A 13,677-nucleotide genomic window follows, 5' to 3' on the forward strand; every position below is an offset into this window, starting at 1 on the left:
GCACGAGTGATCCTATAAGGGTTCCGTTTTTTCCTTTTGAGGTACGGAACCCTAAAAAACAAATTCAGATCAAATTCATAACCTGTTGTTACAATCAGAATAAGCCTCCTACTCCATTTTATAATACTTCCTGCCAAAACGCCACCGGTTACATTACATACCAATACCATTACAATCATTACATACCGGCCTGATTACAGCCAGTTATGATGAGCCCGCCGGCCTTGCAACACGGCGTTAACAGCGTCGCACCAGTGGCCGCGCGCGAGTGTGAAACCGTTGTTGTGACCATAGACACCATAGACCAGGATTGTAAAATGAGTGAAGGTACTAACTGACGATCCAAAAAAGAAAAAAAAAAGTTTTTTTCTAGTTGTAGGTGTGACTACACCTACCCGTGTAGTGGTTTAGGGTAACTTTCAAACCATAAAAAAGATAATTATGATTGTTAACATGATTAAAGAACTCCCGAAGTCTAGCGCCATAAAAAAATGTTTATTTTTAAATTCGATCCAGTCATTGAACTATTATTATTAACGTATGGAACCGGCGCAGAGAACCAGTATTTTGCGCCATGAATTGCTGCCGTTTTGGCATCAAACCATTAAATTGAAGGGGAGCGTGAATCTTGCGACCTAAACGCGTAAGCGCCATGAATTTTACGACGCTTACGACGTTTTGGTCGCGTGGTACAGGTTGTGATTGCGTCAATTTCATTGTTTGGTATGTAGTCTCTATAGTAATAACAGTGGATCCAGTTGTACTATATATAGTTCATCGACATTCTTTTATGTTTTCACCGTTGGCAACGTCGTCATGGTGACGGTTTTCGGCGTGTAATCGGTGAAACCGAACTAACCCAAGTAGCACAGATAGCTGTATAACTATTCACTTAAGTAATTATGTAATACTATTAATGCAGAATTTGTGGACTAAGTACACTTAGTACGCTTTGGATTACTTATTCTGTGGCTTTGGTTTAGTTTAGGGACTTTAGGGTTAATAATTAATATTAATTAAAGATAATTTGAAACATTTTTTCTAACTATTTTGTTTCATGTTGTTGAAAAGTAGAAAAAATACCGGCCAAGTGCGAGTCGGACTCGCGCACCGAGGGTTCCGTACTTTTTAGTATTTGTTGTTATAGCGGCAACAGAAAAACATCATCTGTGAAAATTTCAACTGTCTAGTTATCACGGTTCATGAGATACAGCCTGGTGACAGACAGAGGAGTCTTAGTAATAGGGTTCCGTTTTTACCCTTTGGGTACGGAAACCTAAAAATATCGTTGGTAAATAGTTAAACATAATAGTACAAAACAAGTGTTATACTCGTAAGTATAATATAGGGCATATAGGTGTTAAACAAGTGTTATAAGTTATGCCTAACAAATTAATTTAATTTCGTTTAGTAGCTTTTCGTAAACACAGCCTTAGGTTGCACAAATACAATAACAATTTACAACGGATAGCAAGTGGTGAATACAAACAAATAATATTTTGTAAACAAATCGTTCGTCACACCTATTCATAACCTTTTTAGTCCAAATAAGCAAATTTAAAAATTATGGTTAAAATTGGTTGGTTTATCTGGGCCCTCCCTGTATTCCTGTAAAACTGAAATAAACCAGCTCGTAAAGGCTCTCTTGTTTGTTCAATAACTGTTGAGAAAGTTGCATTTTATTCACAAGTGGCAAAGTAATTTGATGCATGAGCTGTTCCCTTATGTTGACTGGTGGAATTGACTTTTATATGATAAATATTAATTAACGTTCATTTGGATTTGATTTTGTTTGATGTCTGACAGTTAGTATTTTCCTCGCGTTGCCGAGGTGAAAAATTTTGTGCTTTACTCGGTGGCATAATTTGTTTAACCCTCGTGCCTTGAAACCCTCGCAACGCTCAGGATTCCACTTTCAAACCACTCGCTACACTCGTGGTTCAAAATTGGAAGCTTTCGCTTGCTCGGGTATCAATATAAGCAATTTGCCCCGTTGTAAAACAAAATTAATATAACTAAGTTTTCGAACCAGCATTATATTGTGGCTGGTACCTTGCTCTGACGTTTATTTCATTTTGGTCCAATAATGTTTACAATCAACTTGATATACCGCCAAAATGATATTTGTCCATGTTTTTTAAAAGTGAAGATGATCTCTTCATGCAAAAATAAATATAACTATGACATCGATTTGACGCCGCGGCAGACATTAGTAGTTAGTACGAGTTATGCATACAGAATTGAATAAACAAAGAGTTTTTACGACCGGCAGACCACCAGAAAATGTCAACAAACAATAAATTCTTACAATTCCTAAGACATTAGTCTTCGATTCGAGTCGTAGGTATGTATACTATGTATGTCGTTTGGACAATTAACAAACTAGTATACGAATTAGCGAACATTATTTAACGTAAAGCGAGGTTTAAACTAGCAAGAACTTGCATGCAATTTACGTTACATTGCTGACTACTAAGGTAAACTGCATTCAAACTGTTTATCAGATACCGCAATGTAATGAAAATTGCATGCAAGTTCTTGCTAGTCTAAACCTCGCTTAAGAATTAGGATTTGTGGTTACCTTACATTAACTATAAAACAAAAGATTTGTTCCCCAATCCGTTTGAATCACCCACAAAGGCGTGTTTAACCCTTAAATGCATAATGATGTATATATGCATCGTATATTTGATGGTCCGTGGCTCAATATGCAGCTATCCAAAATCACATTTATTACTTTTATACAGCATGACACATCTATTTCAATTTATTAAAAAGTTATACAAAAAATCATGCATTTAAGGGTTAAAACTAGCTTAATATATTTTTCAGGAATTATCCCTAGAGTATGGCTAATGAAAGTTGAACCTGAAAAAACGGGGCAATTTCCAGAAATAAATAGACTATGAAAAAACAATCCCCGCCTCTACCTCTTTTCAGAAATGTAGATATTATCTAAGTATGGCTTGTCTTTTAGTATGGTCAAACTCTATGGTCACGGAAGAACCGCATTTATCAAGTGACCGTAGAAATTCATGCTCTGAATTTCGGAAAAAAATCTGCTCATACTTATATTATGTGCTGACTTGCTGAGCCATAAACTGATGTGATAACGAGGAAAAACCAACGAAAATAATAATAATAACCCACATGGAACCGTCTTGTGTGGCCCAATAGATCAGGGAACAAGTACCGCCTATTTGAATGTCAATCGGTCTATTCACATTCGCAACACGATATGCTATGTATGACGACGCATCAGAAATTACAGGCACACCATGCACCCATAGTTTTGGCACTGGTCCCACCACCGACGATGAGCGAGAAGCGATTAGAACTCTGTATCTTTAGGTATTTAAATAAAAGTAAACAAAACCTACCCCCAAATGGCTCCTTAAGCCAGTTGAGGGTAGTTGAAAACGCATTATGCATACGCTTATACTTTGTTTACACCAATGGTGACGCCTTTTCACTGCGCGATTCGCCACACGGCTGAACGCGCTGGTGTAACTAAATGCGATTTTGAAATGTATCGATCCCATTCGTAGTGCTCGTAAGGCCGGTCTTTACGAAGTAATATATATGTCTATGGTTTAGAGTGAGTGCACTAAATGTGGTATTATCTATAAAAAGGGGCCTTATTGTCGATGGCGCTTACGCCATTATTAACGATGCTCCGATATGAATACAATGCCGCGCGACGCTGTGCGGCGTAAGCGCCATCGACAATAAGGTCCCTTTTCATATAAAATGCCCCAAATAGGAAAATATTTTAGGATCTTAGATAGGATATGCCAGTTACGACGACTGAATTAAGTAAGGTGTGTAAAAGCGTAAAGCGTTTAAACGCTTATATAACTACTACGCACATGTAGCTTAAGCTCCACTCGACGCGTTATAGACGTTCTAAAATTGATGTGCTTACCTTCTGAGTTCTGACAAATTGTACAAGTTGCCTTAGTCGCACCTGGGCAATGTGCAAGTGTTAACGAGCTCCCGCTCACCGAAAGAGACAAGCTCATGTTTAACAACGAGTATGACAAAGATGAATGGAATGTTAAAATTAATTAAAAATAACAGATTACTTAGGTATATAAATAAATATCGAACTATTTTTTGTGCTCCTTATGTACGAGTATTACCTATCTATAGTTATATAATATCATTAGTGCGTACAGTACAGTGCTCTCGTAATCAATACTTTAATAATAAGCTACTTGCTTTTAACTCGTTGCCGTGACTCGTGGTCAAGAGAAAGGCAAAGGAAGCAGGAAGTCTCCATCGAACAACTGTTTGGATAGAGGAACTGCTAGGTAATGTTTCTTTACGATGTTACATTATGATATCAAAACGCATTTAGTATTCGCATGTGCATTTTTCTCGTAGGTAGATTGTCAAAAAACTAGAAAAACCAGCCAAGTGCGAGTCGGACTCGCCCACCGAGGGTTCCGTACTTTTTAATATTTGTTGTTATAGCGGCAACAGAAATGCATCATCTGTGACAATTCCAAAAGTCTAGCTATCACGGTTCATGAGATACAGCCTGCTGACAGACAGACGGACAGCGGTCTTAGTAATAGGGTCCCGTTTTTACCCTTTGGGTACGTAACCCTAAAAAACTAAACATAAAAGGAAACAGCAAAGTAGGGAGGTACAAGTTGCTTTCGTAAAACGAGTGCCTGTGCCACATCATCTGCAGATTATGTTTCCGAGCGTTTTTCAGGCTATTACCTAAGCGAACTGTGACGAAAATGCCGGGACAACCTGTGAAAATGATGACTGACTTAGTACTTACCGGTATATCTGTTCGGACGCGCCAGTAACATTCTTGGTCTGTTTTTCAATTTCAGTTGTTATAGGTACACATTAAAACGCACACACGTACAGATGTGAGAGTTGTGGAAAGTTTATAATAAGTTAGAAATTCTCGGAAAAAATACAGATTTTTTTTATAGGAAACAAAGGAAACTTTCATTTTGAAATGGAAAATTTCGAATCCCATAAAAAACATGATATTTCCAAAATATTCCATGTGGAAATTTCGCAATTTTGGAAACTTTACGGCGGCACATCAGTACACACACGTTGTAGGTGTACTTATTACGCACTCGCGTCTATCAACATTACTCTGTTTGCGTTCCGGATATATCGGTGATAAAGCAAACAATAGGCACTATTTTTTATATCACAAGTTTAGAAACTTATACAACTTTGCTTCTAAATAAATCACTAAACTAATACGTAAATAGCAGCCCCGTGGGCTTTTGAATAAATAACTGACAGACTACATGACAGCAGCAGTTTATGAAGACTGATTTAATATAATGTGTATTGTCAAAAGAGGTTCAGTATAAAATTTCCAGGCAATTATTAATTTGCACATCTTTCGGAGCCATACTTGCTCATAGAGTCTGTGCGGAAAAGAAGTCGTAAAATGTATGGGGTCCAATACATTCTACGACTCTTCTCTTTCCGCACAAACTCTAAAGGGGGCCACTGACTATCAGTTCGCCGGACGATACAGGCCTGTCAGTTAGAACAAAAATTTGACAGTTCCGAACAACTGACAGGCCGATATCGTCCGGCGGACTGATAGTCAGTGAGCCCCTTAATATAAAATACCTACTCTGGAGATCGCATTTATGACGTTGCTCTACATAGGTAGGTCTTACAATGAAGCGGTTTTAATAAATCCAAGATTTCATTAAATTCTGCATTCAATAATTCAATATTGTATAAGTGACTATGTTCATTTCGCTCCTTCGTTCCATAATTTTGCCATTATGTTGCCATAATTTGAACTGTTTTAAATCCCTCGGTAGTAGGTAAAAAAGGATTGGCCGGTCGAAGACTTTTACGAATGATGCCATGGTGCCAGTCATACTTTACTCCAGCCATTCTCAAAGTGTGCTCCGCGGACCCCTAGGGCTCCGCAAAGCCTCTGTGGGGGCTCCGCGAGAAAAAGCGAAAACAAATCAATAATAGCTCTCATATATCACTGGTCCACAGTTAAATTGCAACGTTTTTTTTTTTATTTGGGGCCCGTCAGATATTTCCTTTCCAAAAGGGTTCCGTCGCCAAAAAAGTTTGAGAACCGCTGCTTTACCTACTCTTTGGTGCCAGTCTAGGCTTCGCCTGTCAATCCTACTAATAGTGACAAATTCCTGTTTTTGGTTTGGAATTTTATATCCCGGTTTTTAGCCCTAATTTTTACACTAATGAAGTATTCAATGTTTATTATAATAGTTCAATATTTATGTAAAGAGTGCGCTAAACATACTTTTAAGTATACAGATACCAACACTATTCCACAAAAAAATAAAACCTGAAAATTTGCGAAAGTGACGCCATCTAGCGGGGTTTAAGCTTTGGGTAACCTAGTCGAACCACCTTAATCCAAAACACAAAAGAACAAAACTAGAAATATGGGAAATCTATGCTGGCGCCACCTTTGTACCTAAAAATAGAATCAATCTTGACGAAAATAGGAATAAAATTTTCAAGACAATAAAAAAACAAGTTTATATAGGGATAGACTTAAGACTAATTAATAAACTTATAAAAGTTATAAATCTATGGGTATAGATGGTTGAGTTACATGCGAGGACCATTTCATTGTATGAGTCTGATGAATGAGGTTTTTTTATCAAATTTTATTATCCTTAGCCGTCCCATTTTTCCGCTGAATAGAATGAAATTATTTTAGAACGAAACTGAGTCAATCCGCATTAATTAATCTCTCAATTCATAGTTTCGTATTTACTCTCTGTACTCACTTATAAAAACAGCCTGTATAATATTAAAACAATTTTATTTTCTACACATGTTTAACTACCAAACCTGTTATGCTGGCACCACACTTCGCCTTATTTGGCAAATATTCGTGTTGCATCTCTTTCCCTTGACATACAAAACAAAAGGGATGCAACACGAATATTTGCCAAATACAGCGAAGTGTGGTGCTGGCATTACAATTTCGCTATTTAGGAAAGGTCAAGATTATAAAATCTAGTTTTGCGACTCTCAATATGAATCGTTGACAATGTAACGTACGGTACGTTACATTGTCGTGTACGTTACGTTACGTACCTACTCGTTAAATTTATTTAGATTAATTCAGTCAGGTTGTTAAGTTGTTACGATGGTGACAATGATAAGTTGATGACAACTACCCATTAACTTTAATTTTAGTTAGTGTCGGGATTTCGAATCGAAGGTTTGAACTCTAACCTCAGATTAATATATTTGCCATTAAGTAATTTAAAACTGCCGCAGTTCATTTTCTGCTACTCAAAGAAAAGATCGCTTTATTTATGTCTACAAATTTTAGTGTCTACAAGTTCTACCAATAACAAAATAGGTACTATTCATTTCTCATACTCTGAAAGAAGGTCATTGTTGTTATAAAAGGTGTGCAGAAAATGATACGTGTCTGCACTAGAGCATTTTACGTTCGAAGTACGATTTTTTTATTTTTTTTGCGATAAAGCAATTGAAATTTGAGTTGAAATGGATTTGTTATACAATTTCCATTCTGATATTTGACTTTACATTCCATAAATAATGATACTTTTGTCTGAATTGTTATTGAAAGTACCCTCAAGAAATACTATAAAAATGTATACTTAGTCATGTTTTAAAAAAAACACATGCATTTTACGAAATGAAAAGTAGAGTGTTTAACTCGGGTGAAAGGCATCATATCTCCTCGGACTATTGGCGCTCTCACTGCGTTCGAGCACCAAAATACCTCGGCAGAAATGAATGCCTTTCATCCCTTGGTTAACAATCTACTATTGTTTCATACTTAATTGTATGTTGTGATACATATTGCAACAACACTACAAACAGGCGCTTAATATTTTGGTCTAACATCCCACGTATAATCCAATGTATGTTTCCCTACACGTTATGTAGGTATTAATAAATCCCAAAAATACCTAAATATTTACTTTTTAACTCAAACTTTCTAAACAAACATTATGGCGCATTTAGTGGCAAAAATCATAGGTACTTATCAATACTTATGTTTTTATAATACGCCATTACCAATTAAAATTATTACCATTTTAGACCATTAATACCCAGTATCTTTTGCTTTTATAGCCGGTCAAACAACTTTGTCAGTAGAAAAAGGCGCGAAAATCAAATTTTGTATGGGACGATAACCCTTCGCGCTTACTGACTTACTGACGGAAATGGCTTTGACAGACTATTGTTTAAAATCTGAAATCACTTACCACCGCAGGTGGCAACATTTAAAAAATCCCCCCACTTCGTGATATATCATGATCTCGTTATTATTCTGGTTCTGAGATCATTTTTTTTTTTGTTCTCTTTATTTAAGAGCTTGTCACCGAGGTGAACATGTCGCTCCATGTATGATGATAGTGATATTATGTCATTCATTAAAATCTCATTCGTCCATTCACACTCACAGCTCGTGAATGAATGATGAACTGTCACTTGTCAGACTGTCAGTAGTGTCAAAAGTGAATTGTGCTTACTCCGTAGTCCGTGTTATCGTAAATTGCTCAATCATTATTCCATTAAAATACGATTTCTGCGGTGAACTAGTTGTCTTGGCACTTAGTTAAGAAAGGAACTAGTGTAAACGGTTGCTAGTTACTTTGTTTACTCGTCCGCGAACTTTAACACAAAACGATGACTCTCGGTAAGTTATTTTATTCGAAACTTGTTTGCTGGATAAACTGTTTTATACGAAATCTACTACCGCATAAATTGATCTTAACATACCTACTTTGCTACATAAATAATGTACTAGAAATAAAGCGACATATATTTTGCCAGATGCTACAAAAACAACATAACGATATGTTTACCTTACACAACAATGAACAAACATTAGCCTAGATAGGTAACTATGTATCGCACATCAAGTTGCTAGATTGATTATGTAAACTATATGTCAGATTGGTAAACACTCCAAAGCTTAGAACTTTAAACTTTAGAAATGTTGCTTCTAGAATCACTAGTTGGTATGTTTTAAAAAGTGTGTTGTAATAGAAATGTTTTTGTAAAAAAAGTTCACAGAGTTGTAGTAAGGTGAACAGGTTTGCCTTGAATGTGAATATTAAGTCGAATAATATTAAATATTCATCTTTTCCTGTTGTTGAATTTTTTAACAGATTACATAAACAATGTATTTAATACTTCATAGAGTTCCAAATCGCTTAAGAAGATTCTGATGGGAACTTGTCAAAAAAGCATTTTATGCGGGAAAGTATCAAATATATGAAAACAGGGACTAGTGTAAATTGGTGTATTACATAGGAAGTAAATGTGATTGTATTATGTGGTTTCTACTATAAGTATTATTATTTTGGTTGTCAGCCATATCATTACTTTCATTAAACTTTAACTTTCATATTTTAGATAATATCTAGCAAGACAAGGTGCTAAAATATGTAGGAATTCTTTAGTAGTCCATATCTATTGGCCAAAAAACCAAATCTTCTTTTTTAACCTCCTGTTTGCGGTTTAGAAATTTGAACTTATAATATGTACAGTCACCGTCAGATATATGGGAGCAGCCAAGGTGCTCACGAATATCTGAACACGCCTCTATTGTCAAGGCATTAGTGTGCGTGTTCAAATATCTTTGAGCACCTTGGCCGCTCCGATATATCTGATGGCGACTGTACTATTATATCTGATGGCGACTGTACTAAATATTTCTAGTAACTTAGGTTCATGTGTTAAATCCGAAACCAAGCTATTATTATCCTTTGAGATATCAAATTATTTGAAAAATTTAAGTATTATACTTTATAAATATAATTGTATTTAATTTCCCATTTTTCTTTGTTACAGGAGCAATATCAAATTCAAAGCCGAAGTCGGTTAACATTGAGGAGGTATGTAACGAGTACCCGTACCATGAGTCACTGACAGTGTCAACACTGACATGTACTCTAACGTCTATGTAATTTACTTTCTATACATGGCTGTACTGGCATATTAGTGTGAGAGAGATGTATAGAAAGTAAGTTACATTCACCCAGATGTTTATATCAGTGCCAAACTCGTGGTAGCCACACTGGACACAGTTACTGTAAAACAACCCAACTAAATATAGTCCAGTACTACAACTCTGGACCATATTATACCCCTTATTCATAAAAGCAAAGAGGATATAATAGGATAGAGCGGTACTGTCATAGTAAATTTTGTAGCCACAGTAAATTCGTTGCCATCTATCGACACATGATTAAAACTAAAAATAAGATGTATAAAAATACCATAAAATGTATTTATATACGGATAAATGATTTTTTTTTATTGCATTAATTATTTTTATATGATTTTGACCCGTTTTCTTTCACTGATATGCGTTAAAATTGTTAAATAATAAACGAAACCGTCAACGCCATCTATCCGAGAGTAGGCCAAAGATAGTGGCGCCATCTGATCGAGAATAAAATTTTCTTGCTTTTCGAGGCACGTTTTTTCCTTAGACTGTATCCATCTATTACGGAGTTATATCTATATTTGATAAAACTTAGCAACCTCTTTCAAACCTCTGTTAAATTTTGTATCTTTCTATCAAACAGAAATGTCGAAATTATGGATAGGGACAAACAATTTTTTTTTATACCACGTCGGTGGCAATCAAGCGTACGGCCCGCCTGATGGTAAGCAGTTACCGTAGCCTATGGACGCCTGCAACACCGGAGATATTACACGCGCGTTGCCGACCCTAACACTCCTCTCCCTCGTTGAGCTCTGGCAACCTTACTTACCGGCAGGAACACAACACTATGAGTAGGGTCTAGTGTTATTTGGCTGCGGTTTTCTGTAAGGTGGAGGTACTTCCCCAGTTGGGCTCTGCTCTAGATCTGGAATGACATCCGCTGTCCTGTGCCCTACCACACAAAGCGACAATTATCAATGGTTTGTTAGATTTGACAAACATTTATGAATAATGTCATATGGTATCAATACCAATACTTTTTTTGTTGTTGTCTGGGTTTTTTTGCAGGTTAACATTTTGCCAAAAACTTATTTATTTATTTTTTAACAGGTAGTCCAAAGGGCAAGGGACACATTCGCTCGCGGCGTGACAAAACCGCTAGCATGGCGCAAGCAACAACTAAAGAACCTCTTGCGTATGTACGAGGAGAATTACAATGCCATGGTGGAGGCCTTGCACAAGGACCTGCGGCGATCCAAGATGGAAGCCGTGCTGCTGGAAGTCGACTACCTTATCAATGACTTGAAAAGCATGCTGCATCATATTGACGATTGGGCCAAGCCGGAACATGTAAGTAATAGGGTTTAGGGTCTATACAGAACAAGTCGCCTTGCAAGGAAATTGCTGCGGTAACAGCTGCGAAAACGCGCGAGGCAAATGCGGTTATCACACTGATGCTAATTCGCACGTCGCTCCGCATCCAATGTAAAAACCTATGAGCTCCTCTTTTCGCAAGAGGAACCCATAGGTTGCACGTCTTTAGAAACTTAGCTGCTACCGGGGGTGCGCAACTCCTCCTTTCGGGTATTCTTGGCTCCGGTATCTAATCTAATCTAATTATTATTATTATTATTATTATTATTATAGCCTCTTTGTTTCCATACTCTTTTCCATTATTTAGTTTTTTTTTTTTTTTTTTTTTTTTTATTTAAATTTGGTTAAAATATGTTTTTATGCTGTTGTTGTTTCTGTTATTTTTTCTTCTTTCTTGGGGTATGGATCCCGTTTGGGTAAAGGCCTCCTCCCATTTCTTCCATAAATATCTATGTTTGGCATTGTACATCCAGTCTTTCCCGGCAACCTCTACTATGTCATCGGTCCACCGTTTGACAGGTCTTCCAGTTTTCCTCTTCGCTGGTAATGGTCCTTTCCATTTTGTTGTTAATGTTGTCCATCTGTTATCTATACACCTTGAGATGTGTCCTGCCCATTGCCACTTGAGCTTTAGAGCTTGTGTGAGCGCATCCTTTACGTTTGTTTTGCTTCTTATAGTTTCGTTTCTAATTTTATGCATTTTGTTAATTCTCAGTATGCTTCTTTCCATAGCTCGTTGTGTAGTATTTATTTTTTGTTTGATTTTGTTAGTATAAGTCCACGTTTGGCATCCATATAGTAAACTGGGCAAAAGGCATGTGTCCATTACTATCCTTTTTATCTTCATACTATATTTTCCTTTCAGAATTTCTTTGAATGACCAGAACTTTCGCCATGTAATATTCTTCCTTCTATCTACCTCTTCCTCGTTATTAGTCCGTGAAAAGGAAATTTGCTTGCCCAGGTATATGTATTTCTTTACATACTCAATAGTGTTTCCATTGACATTGATGGGAATGTTTGGGCTGTTAGTCATTACCTTCGTTTTGCTTCTCTAATTATTAGGGTTGACACAACTAGATGTCCCTTTCCGTGCACGACCACAGATAAGATAATGACTTGAATTTTGACAACCCTAAATAGCCGAAAGGAATATTAGAAAGGGACAGCATGATTTGTCCTTGAACCGCTGTCAAACTTCGGTTTTGTAGGAAGTTTCCTTTCTGTACGGTAGTACTATTATTTATTTTATTCTATGCTGCTACGCGCGGCAATTTTCTCGCTAGGCCTTTTAGCGAGTAAGATGATTGTGTGGCATCTGCCCTGTGTAGACTGCTTGCTCATTGACCTGTGTAGTTATAAATTACTTGAAGAATATAATGCATCATAACCATACTATATCTGAATGGGTCAAGCTAATGTTTGTTATACTTTGTTTTTTAGCAAAGGTACTATCATAGAGTAACTTATACTAGAGCGGTACTGTCATAGTAAATTTTGTAACCCCAGTAAATTCACTGCCATATGTCGACACACTTTAAAACTAAAAATGAAGATTTATAAAAATACGATAGAATGTATTTAAATATAGATAAATGACTTTTTTTTATTTGCATTAATTATTTTTATGATTTTGACCTATGTTCTTTCACTGATATGCGTTAAAATTGTTAAATAACAAACGAAACCGTCAACGCCATCTATACGACTGTAGGCCAAAACTAGTAGCGCCCTCTAAACTAGAATCAAATTTTCTTGATTTTCGAGGCACGTTTTTTCCTTAGACTGTATCCATCTATTACGGAGTTATATCTATCTTTGGTACTATAGTTAGTCTGTGCGGAATGAGAAGTCGTGGAGTGTATGGGGCCCAATACATTTTCCCTTTCCGAACAGACTTTACCTCGTTTTTTTATCATTAGAAAAAGGGTAAACAATCTTAACGTGTTTTTGTATTGAAAAACACATAAAAATTTAATTACGGCAAATATGTAACAATTATGTAGCACATATGTTTATTTATATTATTTTGGTTTCTTAGGTACCTAATAGCTACAAATGTTACAATTTTTTTAAAGCGTTATTCAATAAAAGGCACGTCAACATTCTTTACTTAACCTTTTTCTAATGCTAAATAAACGATGTAAGTACCTAAAGTAACCGAAAAAAAAACTATGATAATAGGTGTTTTAGTGGTATCAAAAATAGTGATGATTGGATGCGTCTTTAATTAAGTCTGTTTTTTTCCTGTATTTAGAATTAATCAAAGTCAAAGAATGTCAAACTCGTTATGCGTAGGTACTTCTGGACCGTGTACTCAAAACTCAACATGTAGGTAGGTATCTAAAATGTGAATTATGTAAACATGC

General features: G+C 36.3%; 1 protein-coding gene across 5 annotated transcripts in view; it reads left to right on the top strand.

Moving 5' to 3' along the window:
• Positions 1 to 13,677, top strand: part of LOC134749541 (aldehyde dehydrogenase, dimeric NADP-preferring) — a 37,082-nt gene that overhangs the window by 5,095 nt on the left and 18,310 nt on the right. For 2 of the 5 annotated variants that reach the window (XM_063684513.1, XM_063684514.1), the window contains exons 2-3: positions 9,835 to 9,878; positions 11,045 to 11,284. In XM_063684513.1, the coding sequence (XP_063540583.1) occupies positions 9,835 to 9,878; positions 11,045 to 11,284 (284 nt within the window). Of the gene's footprint in view, positions 1 to 182; positions 328 to 8,504; positions 8,675 to 8,959; positions 9,000 to 9,834; positions 9,879 to 11,044; positions 11,285 to 13,677 lie in introns of those variants that run through there. The other 3 variants (XM_063684515.1, XM_063684518.1, XM_063684517.1) reach the window with 3 other exon arrangements.

Source organism: Cydia strobilella, chromosome 18, assembly GCF_947568885.1.
Source record: "Cydia strobilella chromosome 18, ilCydStro3.1, whole genome shotgun sequence".
Lineage (NCBI taxonomy): Eukaryota > Metazoa > Arthropoda > Insecta > Lepidoptera > Tortricidae > Cydia > Cydia strobilella.